Here is a 15,477-nt window from a genome sequence, read left to right as displayed (position 1 = left end):
TGTTTTCCATATTTTATTTAGAAATAGCTGAGAGGAGTGAACAGACAACAGTCCAGGTTACCTTACATGGATAGTTGGTTTTCAAAACATCAGAAGTCCATAAAACTGATGCTACAAATATTTATATATTAATGTTCATTTTGATTAGAGACCTGTCTGCTCCTGACAGCTTCCTGTCGTGGATTCTAAGAAGAAATTGAGCATCCTTGGAGTTACTCCAGTTGTGTGGTGACAGCCACTAGGCAAGAATTGCCTCTCTCCATCTACAGACAAATTACTGTCTAGAAAAGGACACACATGCAGAATAGTTGACTGATTATATCTGCCTAGACAGAGTAATCATCCCTTAATAATCCTGCATCACTAAGGTCTGTCAGATGATTCTGGGCCAAAAGGCTGAAGATTTGATGTTCCAACATTCCATAGTATAGGGGCTTTACAGGTGTTCAGCGGTCTCTATAAATTGGCTAAGTTTTAGAAGTTATGTTTAGTGCTTCCCATAACTTCAGTTAACTCAGTCATTCTGGATTTCTGACGGGGTTGAAGACCTATAGTCTCATAGCCAATCCTGGCTATTTACTTTGAGAGAAAAGATCTGAGTAGATAGTTTTCAGCTGACATTCATTCTAAAGCCAAAAAAGCCAGGATCAAAAGTAAGTGTTTTAGTTAGAAGAGATGACAGAGGTTCTGGTTAGTCAACAAAATGATGGACTGGGTATTAGGACTATCTTGTACCTTACTGGTACAATTAGGAATAAATATGCTCTAATTGTATTTTGAGAGAAAAGTTTTACTTTAACAGGAAGAGTGATATGTAGGAAGAGCTAAGTGGGAAGGAGTACTGAGAGGAAGAGATGGAACAAGGAGAAAAGATGAAGAAGAGGAGAAGTTAGGTGATGAGAGAGAGAAAGAGAGAGGGGGCATGGAGGCAGATGTTCACATGTCTCCACCAGTCAAAGATAGTTTTTATATCTAGGTTGGGTATTGGGTTACGCTTCTGATTGAGCATTACCAAGCTTATAAATCCTTTGATTAACATTTTTTTTAAAAAAATCATATAAAAGCAAAAAGGAAAGGGGGGCATGGGACAGGGGTGTTCTAGGGAGGGGAAATGTGGAAAGGGGATGGCATCTTAAATGTAAATAAAATATAAAATAAAATTTTAAAAAAAGATCAAGAAAGGAAGCTTGGAATAGAAGATACCCAGAAACATGCCAGTCACCAGGTGTTGGTGGATGGGTGGGCTCCACTATGATGAGCAAGTGTGTGGTAGAGACTTGGGAGAACAAGAAAAGGGGAGTAGTTTGTGTCCCGTGAAGAGAGGAAGAACCGAAAACATGAGGGTGGTAAGGGTGAGGAATAGCCTTATATGAGATGCCTGTGCTTCTGCTGAGGCCATGGTGAGATTCCAGTCTGTGTTGCTGAGGACCATGTCTGGGTATATGCCCCCGAGGCAGCGATGTTCTGCATCAATGTCCATGGCCCATGTACCACCAAATGCCATGCAGACATCCCTGGTTTGAACTGCCTCCTGAGGCCATCTTGAAGGCCAAGGTCTGAACAGAGCTGGTCCCACACCTCACTGGCTACAGCACATGGGAAAGATGTCCACACTCCTTGCCTGGGTAGTGGATGTGAGCTACCCTGATGGTGGATCACCAGAGAACTAGCCCCATCTCTTGCCAGCTAAAGCAAGCAGGAGAGCTGGCCTAACCCTTCATCTGGAAAATCAGGAGAACTAGCCCTTGTGGTGTTGGGTAGGAGAGATAGAAGGATAAACAACTCAGCCACCACCTAGGCTCAGATTCTAGGTTTTAAGTTGGCCCACCCCAACATCTTACCCCACCTATGAACTGCTGGAGCATGTGAAGGTGCTGGTCCTACAGAGATAAAGCTGTAGGATTTCCATGACAGAGGGCAACAGCAGGGGCAGGGTATATGAGGGCAGGCTGGGGAGGATATTGATAGTATGGTAGAAGGCAGAGGCCTCAAACCAGACTAATAACTCATTGCAATGAACATTTGGGCAAAAGAATATTCTGCATGACATACCATGAAATACTGTAGCTTCCATAACAAGGAGGATTGCTCTTTTTATTTTTCAATTTTTTTTTCAAAAATGTAATTTATGTTTATTTATTTCTGGGCACACAAATTATGTTTCTGTGGGGGCCCATACATAGAGGACAACCTTCAGAGGTAATTACCTCATTCTATTTTGAGGGTACTGGGAATACTAACAGGGTGTGGGTCTTGTTGACAATTTAGTTTTTCCCAAACATGCTAGCTTTATCCTAAAAGCTTTTAATCAAAATATCCCTTCCCTTTCCCCAACCTTACACTCACTTCATAAGTAAAATAGGTTACAACTTGAAAGGGCCACAAAAAATTTAACAATTGCAACAGTATGAAAGACCACAGTCCATATGGCATATGAGACTCAAGGCAATCTCTTAACTGTGAGCTCCTACAACATACAAGCAAGTGATTACTTTTCTACACACTGGTATAGAACAAGGGTTTCAATTTTAAAAGAAACAAAAGACAACAATGAAGGGTCATCCCCAAATCCAGAAGGACATCCACACAGTCTGACAGCTCCACTTTTGACATGGGTGTATGAATGATTCCAAAGCCTTTACCACATTCCCCACACTTATAAGGCTTCAATTCAACATGAAGCTGTTGATAACTTTTAGGGTCTGAAGAAGTGTTAAGATTTTATGAACATTTAACATTTGAACTATTTCTCTCCAGTTTGAACTACTTGTGCTGAGAAATATAAGAAAGCTTGTTAAGGTGATTGCAATATTTTTCTCACATGTGACATTTCAATCTACTATAAATATGAGGTTTTTCGCAAATTTTCAGTAAGTCCAAAAGACTTTAGTACATTCTTCACACTTGTGTGGTTTCTCTCATAGATGAAGTCTTTAATGTTGCTTGAGACCAGAAGACTGGTAATAATAGTGTTTGCCACATTCTTCACATGTGTAGTATTTATCTCCAATAGGAATTATTCTCTGTTCAGACCATTCAATGGAACTTTAAAAGTATTTGCCACATTTTTTACATTTGTATGGTTTCTCTGCAGAATAAACTCTTTGGTGATCCCTAAATTTGTTGAGTACTTTGACATATTCTTTTCATTGGTAAATAGTCTCTACATTGTGAGTTAATTTGTGTAGATATAGGTATGACTTTGTAAAAGAGGCTTTTCCACATTCCTCATGTTTATATTGCTTCTCTCCAGAATGAGTTATCAAATGAGGGAATGAATCTGGAAAGTTCTAAAGGACTTGAATGATAAATCACAAGTTTAGGGTTTCCACCTGTATGGATTCTCTTCTTTTCGGAAAGTAATTATGGACAATGGAAGGCATACTTCATATCTGTAGTGTTTCTTTCATGTATTAATTTTGTTATGTTTGTAAAGTCTTGATGAATAATTGTAGACCTTGTCACATACTTCACACTAGTAGGGATTCTCTCTTGTATGAATTCTCTCATGTTTAGAAAGTAATGATGGATAATGGAAGGCCTTGCCACATACTTCACACTTTTATGGTTTTTCTCTTGTATGAATTTTCTTATGTGTGGAAAGGCTTGGTGGATAATGGAAGGCCTTGCCACATATTTCAGGGTTTCTCTCCTCTATGAGTTTTCTGGTATTCACGAAGTGATAATGAAGAACAGGCCTTTCTACATACTTCATACTTGCATGGTGTCTCTCCTGCATGCATATTCTTATGTTTTGAAAGTCTGGACGAATGTTCAAAGGTCATATTTCACACTTGGAGGGTTTCACTCCTGTATGCATTATCTTGTGTTCATGAAGTGATAATTGAGAACAAAGGAAATGTCCACAGATTTACACTTGTAGAGTTTTTGGTCTGTATGTTTTTTCTTGTGTTTTGAAAGTAACCATGGAAAGTGGAAGGCCTTGCCACATACATCACAATTGTAGGGTTTCTCTCCTGTATGAATTCTCATGTGTTGACAAAGTGATGGTAGAGAGCGGAAGGCCTTCCCACATATTTCACACTTGTATGGCTTCTCTCCTGTATGAATGCTCATGTGAACATACAGTCTTGATGAATAATTGAAAACCTTGCCACATACTTCACACTTGTAGACTTTTTCTTTTATGTGAATTTTCTTATGTTTAAAAAGTTTGGATGGACCAAGATGTCATGCTTGGTTTCTCCTGTATGAATTCTTTTGTTTTCAGAAAGTAATGATGGAAAATGAAAGGACTTGCCACACTCTTCACATTTGTAGGGCTTCACTCTACATGAATTATCTGATGATTTTGAAATGCTTCTTTCCCCTCAACAACATTACCACATTCTTTGCACGTATAGCACTTTCCACCTGTGTACATAGTGATGGATTCTTGATTCTTCACATCTGAACGCTCTTGTGTTTGCTCCAGAAATGTAACTAGGTATGGCCTAGAGGAAGCAAGACCCAGGAACACAAGGTTGTTGTAATTATCCAACATCACATCCCTGTACAAGTTCCACTGAGCAGGACCCAGTAATTCCCACTCCTCTGCAGAGAAATATATTACCACACCCCAGAATGACAGCATATCCTCCATGTCAGAGATCCAAAAGCAGCTCTCAACAGGACAGTTGCCTAACTTGGGGAGCTATGTTTCAACTTTTATGTATTTATTTTTGTGGTTATTTTTTATTTGGGGTGGAGGTTGCAAGAGCAAACAATAGATATAGAGGAACGTACATATGAATGAGATTGGGGTGCATGATGCATAATTCACAGAACTAAATAAAACAAAAGATCAAAAATGGAATTAATAAAATGGAAATTAAAAGGCAATAAAATGAACTGATGAAACAAAGAATTGGTTCTTCAAGAGGATAAACAAAATGGGCAATATTTTATCCAACATAACTAAAAAAAAGGTTGAGAAAGTCCAACTAATAAAATTAGAGATAAAAATAGAAACATTACAATGAATCCCAATGAAATTCAGAAAATCATTAGGAAGAACCTTGAAAATTTATACTCCATTTAACTGGAAAATAAAAAAGAAATGGATGGATTTCTAGGTGACAATTATACATTAGAGATAAAATAAGATATATAAACAATTGTGTAAAGGGTGCAAACCTCTAATGATAGGTTTCTGGGCCATTGGTTGTGTTTCTTACATGAGACATTTAACTACATGGAATTAGTTGATGGATATAAAATGAGTAAATTTAAAATACATTATTAACTAAATATGGCTAACATGAAAAAAAAGCATCTTGGACATAGGAAAGTCAATTAAGACAGCCATTACAATGGAGAAATTGAACAAAGTGTACACTATTAAAAAGGAATGTAGAAACAAAGATCAAGAGGACTTATCCCTGACAAGACCTTAAGAAGTCAATCAGATACCTAAGCAATAGCCAGTGACTACAGACATGGTGCATTTTAAGAATCTGGGCCTGAGCGAGAGAATGGGGAGAATAGAAGGAGGTGAGAACTTAAGGTCATCCCTAAGGTGCTAATTCGTGGTTACAGTGATACTTCAGAACCTGTGTTGTATATAAGTCCTCAGTGATTGTGACAATATACATAAGACTTTCACAAGCTCAAGTCAACCAAAATCCCAAAATGAACAGTGGGGGCGGAGGTGAAGTCCCACCTCTTGCTGAAGTGTATTGCAAATTGATAGCTGTTGAGAGGAGAGCCAATTTTCTTGAAGGGAGTGATCCTTGTAGGTCAACTATAAACATCCACAAGTCTATGGGCAGTATAAAATTGGCTTGACAAGGTTTTTAAAATGATAACAAAGGCTCTCCAGGATCTGAGGCCTGGAACAGACCCGTGCCCTGTCTGCTCTTGTGTGGACACGGAATTCCACCCAAGACATACTGGAGGCTCCACTGAAACCAGAGCCGTAGGTAGGAAGACCTACACACTGCCCTATGCCCATAGCTGGGTGCCAGGAGCACTCAGATTCCAACAGATACCCAACCCCCCGCCCCTGCAGAATAGCACTCCCCTTCTTCCCCTCTCCCAGATCTGAAGCCTGGAGCAGACCCCTACCCTGTCTGCTCTTATGTGGACACCGGATTCTGCCCAAGGCATTCTGGAAGGTCCACTCAACCCAGAGCGGCAAAGGTACCACTGAACCCAGAGCAGCAGAGGAACAACTGAACTCAGAGCTACAGACAACATATCCGGAGAAATCCTAGAGGAACCTCTGCACTCAGAACAGTGGGCACCTTATCCTAAGACATCATAGAGGAGACACTGCACCCACAACAACAGACACCTAGCTGGTCTGCTACCTTGGAGCCACCTTATCCTGAGTCATCCTAGAGGTACCACTGTACTCAGAGCAGCTGGAGAAGATCACAGAGACATCTGGACCCCAAGGAGATCAGACACAAGCAAGATAATTGGAAAGGCAAGCTTCAGTCAGAGACAGCAAGTACAAGTAGCACTAGAGTTAATCAGATGGCAAAAGGCAAGTGCAAAAATGTAAGCAACAGAATCCAAAGTTATATGGCATCATCACCACCCAGTTCCCCCATCATAGCAAGCCCTGAACACCCCATCACACTGGAAAAGCAGGATTCGGAATTAAAATCACTTCTCATGATGATGATAGAGGACTTTAAGAAGAACATAAATAACACTCTCAAATAATTTAAGGAGAATACAGATAGACAGATAGAAGCCCTTAAAGAGGAAACACAAAAATCCTTTAATGAATTGTAAGAAAACACAACCACACAGGTGAAGGAATTAAACAAAACCATCCAAGATCTAAAATTAGAAGGAGAAACAATAAAGAAATAACAAAGGGAGATTACCCTGGAGATAGAAAACCTAGGAAAAAAGATCAGGAGTCATAGACAAAAGTATCACCAACAGAATACAAGAGATATAAGAGAGAATCTCATGTGCAGAAGATACCATAGAAAACATTGACACAACTGTCAAAGAAAATGCAAAATACAAAAAGCAACTAACCCAAAACATACAGGAAATCCAAGACACAATGAGAAGGCCAAACCTAAGGATAATAGGTATAGATGAGGGTGAAGACTCCCAACTTAAAGACCAGTAAATATCTTCAACAAAATCATAGAGGAAAACTTTCCTAACCTACAGAAAGAGATGTCCATAAATATACAAGACGCCTATAGAACTCCAAATAGTTTAGACCAGAAAAGAAATACCTCCTGCCACATAATAATCAAAACATCAAATATACAAAACAAAGAAAAATACTAAAAGCAGTAAGGGGAAAAAGTAAAGTAACATATAAAGCCAGACCTATAAGAATTACACCAGATTTCTCGCCAGAGACTATAAAAACCAGAATATCCAGGACCGATATCATACAGACCCTAAAGGAACACAAATGCCAGACCAGACTACTATACCCAGCAAAACTCTTAATCACTATAGATGTAGAAACCAAGATATTCCATGACAAAACCAAATTTATACAATATATTCCCACAAATCCTAGATCCAACAGAGGGCCAATATCGAATATATACAAAGAACTCAAGAAATTAGATGCCAGACAACAAAATAATCCCATTAAAAAATGGGGTACAGAGCTAAACAAAGAATTCTCAGCTGAGGAAACACAAATGGCTGAGAAGCACCTTAAGAAATGCTCAACATCCTTAGTCATCAGGGAAATGCAAATCAAAACAACCATGAGATACCACCTCACACCAGTCAGAATGGCTAAGATCAAAAACTCAGGTGATAGTAGATGCTGGCGAGGATGTGAAGAAAGAGGAACACTCCTCCATTGTTGGTGGGGTTGCAAGCTGGTACAACCATGCTGAAAATCAGTCTGGCAGTTCCTCAGAAAATTGGACATAGCACTACCTGAGAACCCAGCTATACCACTCCTGGGCATATACCCAGAAAATGCTCCAACTATAACAAAGACATATGCTCCACTATGTTCATAGCAGCCTTATTTATAATAGCCAGAAGCTGGAAAGAACCCAGATGTCCTTCAACAGAGGAATGGATACAAAAAAATGTGGTACATTTACACAATGGAATATTACTCAGCTATTAAAAATAATGAATTTGAGAAATTCTTAGGTAAATGGGTGGAACTAGAAAATATCATCCTGAGTGAGGTAACCCAAACACAAAAGAACACACATGGTATTTACTCACTGATAAGTGGATATTAGCCCAAAAGCTTGAAACAACAAAGATTCAACTAACAGACAACATGAAGCTCATGAAGAAGCAAGAACAAGTATGGATGCCTAGGTCTTACTTAGAATGAGTAACAAAATACCCAAGGGAGCGAATATGGAGACAAAGTGTGGGACAGAAACTGAAGGAGAGGTAATATGGAGACCATTCCACCTGGGTATTCATCCCATGTGCAGTCACCAAAAATAGATGCTGATTTGGATGACAGGAAGGGAAAGCTGACAGCAGCCTGATAAGGCTGTCTCCTTTGAGGTCCCCCAGAGTCTGACATACCCAGAAGCAGATACTCACAGCTAACCATTAATCTGATCAAAGGTTCCCAATGGAAAAGTTAGAGAGAAGACTGAAGGAGCTGAAACGGTTGGTGGCCCCATGAGGAGAGCAACAATACCAACCAGCCAGAGCTCCCCAAGGTCTAAACCACCAGCCTAGGAGCAAATAGGGAGGGACCCATGACTCCAGCTGTATATGTAGGGGAGGATGGCCTTGTTGGGCATAGGGGGGAAAGGAGATCTTTGGTCCCATGAAGGCTGAACACTGAGTGGGGGGGGGGGAGGAATCTGAGTCTGGGTAGGTAGGAGTGGGGGGTAGGTAGGTGCACACCCTCATAGAAGCAGGAGGAGGGGGATGGGATAAGGGATTCCTGGGTGGTGGGGGGAATGGCGTAAGGGGATAAAATTCAAAAGGTAAATATTATATCCAATAAAAGAGGGGGGAAAAAAAGCTGTTAGAACCAACATCATTAATAAAATGTCAGCCCTCTTAAAAATTATCTTGATACTGAAATTTGTTTTGAGAATTATATATTGCAAAATACACAACCTTGGTGTATCTACTCATCAAGCAAGCTGAGCAGACTTGCTCAAACCTCTGAGGTCCTGGAATTCCATCTGAATGCAGTGAAGACACAGCATCAGAGGCTTATCAATTTACTCCTCCCCCCACTCCTCTTCTAATATCTCAACGCCCATAATCAGCTTGAAAAAGTTAATGAAGAGTCAGCACCCCTATTCCCTGGACTTGGGGATTAAGGTGGTAAATATTGGGCTATCTTTCTAGGGAAAAGTAGTGGATTCGTGGGAACAGGGAGGATTAGCTAGGATTTATTGCATAGCCATAACCTATTCATAGAAATCTGTACAATTATTATCAAGATGAAGTTAGAATTTCTTAAATGGCACAAATTTACTTTGAGTTAAAATTTAAGGTTTTCATTGGTACGAGCTTCTTATTGATATAAAAGTCAGATGAATATTGATACTCTCATAGGCATTGTACCTGTATAACACATTTAGGAATACAAGGCTTAGACCCAGTCCTTCTTTAACTTTTTTTTAACAGATTTGAGATGGTCAGCCTGTGAGTTAAGGGACTATAGCAAATTCATGGCTTGGAGTTTATTGTTGGGTGTTTTCTATGTTTTATTTAGAAATAGCTGAGTGGAGTTAACAGACAACAGTCCAGATTACCTTACATGGATAGTTGGTTTTCAAAACGTGAGAAGTCCACAGAATTGATGTTACAAACATTTCTGTAGTAATGTTCATTTTGATTAGAGACCTGTCTGCTCCTGACAGCTTCCTGTATTGGATTCTAAGAAGAAATTGAACATCTTTGGAGTTACTCCAGTTGTGGTAAGACAGCCACTAGGCAAGAATTGCCTCTTTCCATCTACAGACAAATTACTGTCCAGAAAAGGAAACACTTGCAGAATAGTCGACTGATTATATCTGCCTAGACAGAGTAATCAGCCCTTAATAATTCTGCATCACTAGGTCTGTCAGATGATCCTGGGCCAGAAGGCAGAAGATCAGATGCTCCAACGTTTTGTAGTATAGGGAGTGTCCAGGTGTTCAGCAATCTCTATGAATTGGCTATGTTTTAGAAGCTATGCTTTGTGCTTCCCATAATTTTAGTTAACTCGGCCATTCTGGATTTCTGACAGGATTGAAAACTTATAGTCTCATAGCCAATCCTGGCTATTTACCTTAAGAGAAAAGATTTGAGTGGATGGTTTTCAACTGACATTCATTCTAAAGCCAAGAAAAAAGCCAGGTTCAGAACTAAGTGTTTTAGTTAGGATAGATGACAGAGGAGCTGGCTAGTCAACAAGAGGATGGACTGGGTATTAGGACTATCTTGTACCTCACTGGTACAGATTGGCATAATTATGCTCTAATTGTATTTTGAGAGAAAAGCTTTATTTTAACAGGAAGGGTGATGTGTAGGAGGAGCTAAGGTGGGAGGAGTACCGAGAGGAAGAGAAGGAGTAAGTAGAGGAGGAGAAGAAGGAGAGGAGAAGCTAGGTGATGAGAGAGAGAATGAGGGGGGGACATGGAGGCAGATGTTCATGTATCTCCACCAGTCAAAGATAGTTTATATATCTAAGTTGGATATTGGGTTACACTTCTGATTGAGCATTACCAAACTTATAAAGCCTTTGATTAACATTTTTTAAAAAATTGTATAAAAGCAAAAAGGAGAAGGGGACATGGGGTAGGGGTTTTCTAGGGAGAGGAAATGGGGAAAGGGGATGACATCTGAAATGTAAATAAAATATCCAAAAAAAAAAAAAAATAGAAACAGTGGCTTTACTGAGATTCACTTCAAGTACTGGATGTTTTGGACCAGATCCTTCAATTTAGTCATACTGTCTGTATACGAAATTCCTGCTTCTGTGTGAAGTGCCACAGTTCTGAAAAGCTAGTTTACTCTGAATTGAACAATGGTGCTTTACTGAAGCCCTACAGAATTGGGGTTTTTTTCCTAAAAATAAACTCTCTTGAAATATTGCTGCTACCTGAAAAAAAATGATAACAAAGTTGTGACGGTAGGAAGGGGTGTGGATATGGGAGCACTTAGGGTGAATAAGATCAAAATATAATATGCTAAAGTCTCAAAATTGTTAAAATAATTATTTTTTAAAAATTACATATACCAAGTGAAAGAAAGCTGTTATGCTTTTAAGTAGGCAACTGAGTTCCTATTAATGGAAATACTGATATAAACATCAAACCATTTGTCTTTCAGATAATTTGTTATATTTCTTATAACTAACAAATGAAAGTACACTTGTGTTTAAACAAACAAAAGCATGATGATTGATGTAGACCTTGAAGACTACTGGTATTTGTGTTACACTGTGTGAAATAAGCAATTCAATAGTCATTAGAGACTATTATAATGATCCCTGGTGTGTTCCAAGTCACTTTTGATTCTCTAGACTCATCAGGGAGATCTTCTAACAAAAACAATAATAATATAAAAAGCTTAGATTTGTACGATCATAATTTGGATTTCTGTCTGCATTGGGGACTGATTCTGGTTTCAGGAGGTAAGATTTAGGAATTTGTTAATTGGTTTCCCTTTACTGTTGGAAAATATGTATATGTGTTCTTCAAAATGGTGTCCACAAGCTATCACTTAGAAAGGGTAAACACAATTGAGTATTCACCTAGCATTTTTCACTGAATTAAATGTAACTTTTTATTTAAATTAAGTGGAATTATGTTATGTCTAGATAGGTACAATTCATTTTATCAATATTCCTCATTTATACAACTATAATATCAGAGTCCTACATAGGTTTAACAGCATCTAAACTTAGCACTCAAACATAGTGTTAAAAATATTACTGTCATTGAAATAAATTGACAGTCCTATATCAAAATATCTTCTTAAAAATCTATTTCATATTATCCAATCTTCTCCAGCATTGAAGACAACTAGACACTTTGGATAATGAGTAGAATATAAAGGCAAGAATCTTGGGAGGTAAGTCAACCTAGCGCCTAGCTATGTAAACCTAAGTTCACGTTTTTACTGGCTTTTATCCAAATATATTCACTTTTACACTGTTCTGAAAGTCACATTATTTTCTTCCAATATGCTGCAGTTAAATAATACTATGCAAAGAAATGATTGTATACAGATAAGTATGCAACATCACAATTTAGTTCTGAATATCTATGTCATATTTTGCATAAATAGATTGACATTTCTTTTTTTCTTTTGCTTTTTTTTTTTTTTTTTTTTTTTTTTTTTTTTTTTTTTTGCTTTTTCAAGACAGGGTTTCTCTGTATAGCCTGGGCTGTCCTGGAACTCACTTTGTAGACCAGGCTGGCCTTGAACTCAGAAATCTACCTGCCTCTGCCTCCCAAGTGCTGGGATTAAAGGCTTGCGCCACCACAGCCCGGCCTAGATTGACATTTCAAATGGAGAAATAAAGTAATAATTTAATTGGTATTATTTAAAACAACAATTTTATGCACAGATTTCATTTCAAATTTCTTTCCATTTCTTTCTTATCCTTTCAATAAGATTGTATGGCATTGTTGATTCTTTTTAAATGTCTTATTTAATGGACAAACATTGTAAACTATGTAAATAACTAAAAACCTTTTTTATACATTGGCCATTAAAATTGAAATCTAACCTATTTACCAGATATCCAACTCCATTATAACTACTAAGTAAATTCACTTGAGGAAATTTACAAAAGGAATAAACTAACTTCAACCTGGAGATTCACATTCTGATTTCAGTAATATAGAGAGAATTTTAGGTAAGTTACCAGACATTTTCCAACTTAGTTTCCTTGATAAATTGGGAACAATTAAAACATTTAACAATTTCATAGGTATTTGAATAGAATTGATATAAAATGATAATTCTGTGTTCATTATCTAGAAAGCATGACATAAATGTTAGCTACTACTCAGGTTCAGTCTCCCATTATGGACATACACAATTTTGGGATTTTTGTTTTTCTATTTTGTTTGTTTCTTTGTTTGATATACCAAAAAAAAAAAAAAAAAAAAACATTCTCAAACACTTCATTATTTAATTCTTGCATTAGAAGAATGTTTATGAAAGCAATGAAACAAAATACATCAAACATGTTTCCTGTTTTTCCACCTACAAATATTAAATTATAGCGATTCATTGCACATAAACCTATAAACATTGGAATATAATTCTTAGTTAAAATAAAACAAAATTTAAGTTCAACTTTTAATAATGCATTTGTTTGTAATAACTTCCATCTATGAAGTAATGAGGATGACATATTTATGAATTCCTTTCTGGAATGTCATCATCACAGCCTTGACCTAGTGGAAGCTACACTGTCCCATGGATTTCCTGGAGAATGGGAACCACACTGCAGTGACAGAGTTCATTTTATTTGGATTAACACATGACCCAGTCCTTAGAGTCATCCTCTTCATCATTATCCTGTGCATCTACTTGGTGACTGTGCTTGGGAACCTCAGCACCATCTTTCTCATCAGAGTCTCTTCCCAGCTCCATCACCCCATGTACTTTTTTCTCAGCCACTTGGCTTTCGCTGACATAGGTTACTCATCTTCTGTCACACCCAATATGCTTGTCAACTTCCTGGTGGAGAGACACACAATCTCCTACATCGGTTGTGTCATCCAGCTAGGTTCCGTTGTCTTCTTTGGATCAAGTGAGTGCTTCATTCTGGCTGCCATGGCTTATGATCGCTTCATGGCAATCTGCAACCCACTGCTTTATTCAACAAAAATGTCCACACAAGTCTGTGTCCAATTGCTCCTAATTGCTTACATAGGTGGTTTTCTTAACACATGGTCTTTCACTATATGTTTTTATTCATTATTCTTCTGTGGACCCAATGGTGTCAATCACTTTTTCTGTGATTTTGCTCCATTAATAGAACTGTCCTGTTCTGATGTCAGTGTCCCTGCAGCTGTTCCTTCATTCACAGCTGGATCCATCATTGTAGTGACAGTGATTGTCATTACCGTCTCCTACATTTATATTCTCATCACCATCCTGAAGATGCGCTCCACTGAGGGTCGACAAAAGGCCTTCTCCACATGCACCTCCCACCTCACTGCAGTCACTCTGTTCTATGGGACCATCACATTCATTTATGTGATGCCCAAGTCCAGCTTCTCCACTGACCAGAACAAGGTAGTGTCTGTGTTTTACATGGTAGTGATCCCCATGTTGAACCCCCTCATCTACAGTCTCAGGAATAATGAGATTAAGGGTGCTCTGAAGAGACAGATAGGCAGGAAAACATTTTCTTAGAGATTTTCTCTATTCTGTGAGATGTGTCATTGTAGGTATGCACAAAACTCTAAGATTAAATTTTTTAATCCTAAAATATGCTGACATTCTTCACTTCCTCAAGACTGCTTCTCATGAAGTAACTCTGCTGCTATGTGCTATTTTTCACTTAAGAAATATCAAGTCACAGAATTAACACATCCAGCATCTCACATCTTTTTAAGTTAGAAATATGGAAACTTGCACTTCAGTAAATTCATAGCATATAATAAATACTAGTAATTATCTCTTGCTGTTCAGTAGGGCAGCAGACTTTAATTTTATATAATTATAGCCATTGTTCTCTTTGACTTCTGTATGTACTATACATACCTCCTGCCTGATAACCAACAGTGTGCTCTCTCTGTGAGTTTGAACATTAAAAAATTTCACATGACTGAGATTATGGAATGTTTTTCATTTTGCACCTGGATTTTTTTAAATAGCACAATGAACTCAAATTCCATCCATATTGCTACAGATAGAAAGCAACTCTATTGAGTCGTGCGTGTATGTCTGTGTGTGTATGTGTGTGTGTGTGTGTTTATGTGTGTGCTCTAACTTCTTTGTACATTCATTACTGACAGACACTTAAGTTTCTTCTATAGCTTGAGTATCCTAAGTGAAATTGATTTTCTGAATGGCGTACTCTTGTCTTGTGAGTTGCTACGTAACTTCATTTAAGCGTGTACCTATAAGAGGAATTGCTAGGTCACATGGTTTGATCACATGAAGTTTCTACTTCTTGCTTTTTTAAAACTTCTATACAGTTCACATACTGGCCATGCCAATATTGTATAGGGACATTGTTTTCCCTACCCACTACTCTCATCAACACTTGTCATTTATCTTTTTCTTTGGTGAGTCAAAATCAATTTCCACTTTTGCACTTATAAAAGAGCTACACAATAATAGCTTCATTGATCAAATTCTAGCTCCCATTTTCAAAGGACATTGGAAGATGGGAAAGAAGTATAAGAAAGTGAACAAGAGCACATTCTTATTGACCGCTGCAATCCGAGGAACCTCCTAGGAGTGGAGAAATTCCCAGGCCATGGAGTACAAGATGTAGGTGATAATGAGTCCAGGAGAACCTCAGATGTTCACAAGTCACCTTCCCCTTAGGGATTTCACTGAAAGGTTGACAAGAGCTTT

The 15,477-nt window shown here is 38.1% G+C and overlaps 1 protein-coding gene and 1 pseudogene across 1 annotated transcript; one reads left to right on the top strand and one right to left on the bottom strand.

Moving 5' to 3' along the window:
* Positions 1 to 3,319: 3,319 nt before the first annotated feature.
* Positions 3,320 to 4,623, bottom strand: LOC117715383 (uncharacterized; annotated as a pseudogene).
* Positions 4,624 to 13,336: 8,713 nt separating this feature from the next.
* Positions 13,337 to 14,674, top strand: LOC117717782 (olfactory receptor 5P6). Its single transcript, XM_034515164.2, has one exon. It carries the CDS (start codon positions 13,360 to 13,362, stop codon positions 14,302 to 14,304), a length of 945 nt encoding a protein of 314 aa, XP_034371055.1. The 5' UTR covers positions 13,337 to 13,359; the 3' UTR covers positions 14,305 to 14,674.
* Positions 14,675 to 15,477: the final 803 nt, after the last annotated feature.

The sequence above is a fragment of the Arvicanthis niloticus genome, chromosome 1 (assembly GCF_011762505.2).
Source record: "Arvicanthis niloticus isolate mArvNil1 chromosome 1, mArvNil1.pat.X, whole genome shotgun sequence".
In the NCBI taxonomy this organism is placed as follows: Eukaryota; Metazoa; Chordata; class Mammalia; order Rodentia; family Muridae; genus Arvicanthis; species Arvicanthis niloticus.
The sequence above is the reverse complement of the archived record's forward strand: the minus strand, read 5'-3'. Positions and strand labels throughout refer to the sequence as shown.

Bases quoted from the DNA above. Each gene is read 5' to 3' on its own strand.
- LOC117717782 (XM_034515164.2), top strand. From the start codon at position 13,360: ATGGATTTCCTGGAGAATGGGAACCACACTGCAGTGACAGAGTTCATT.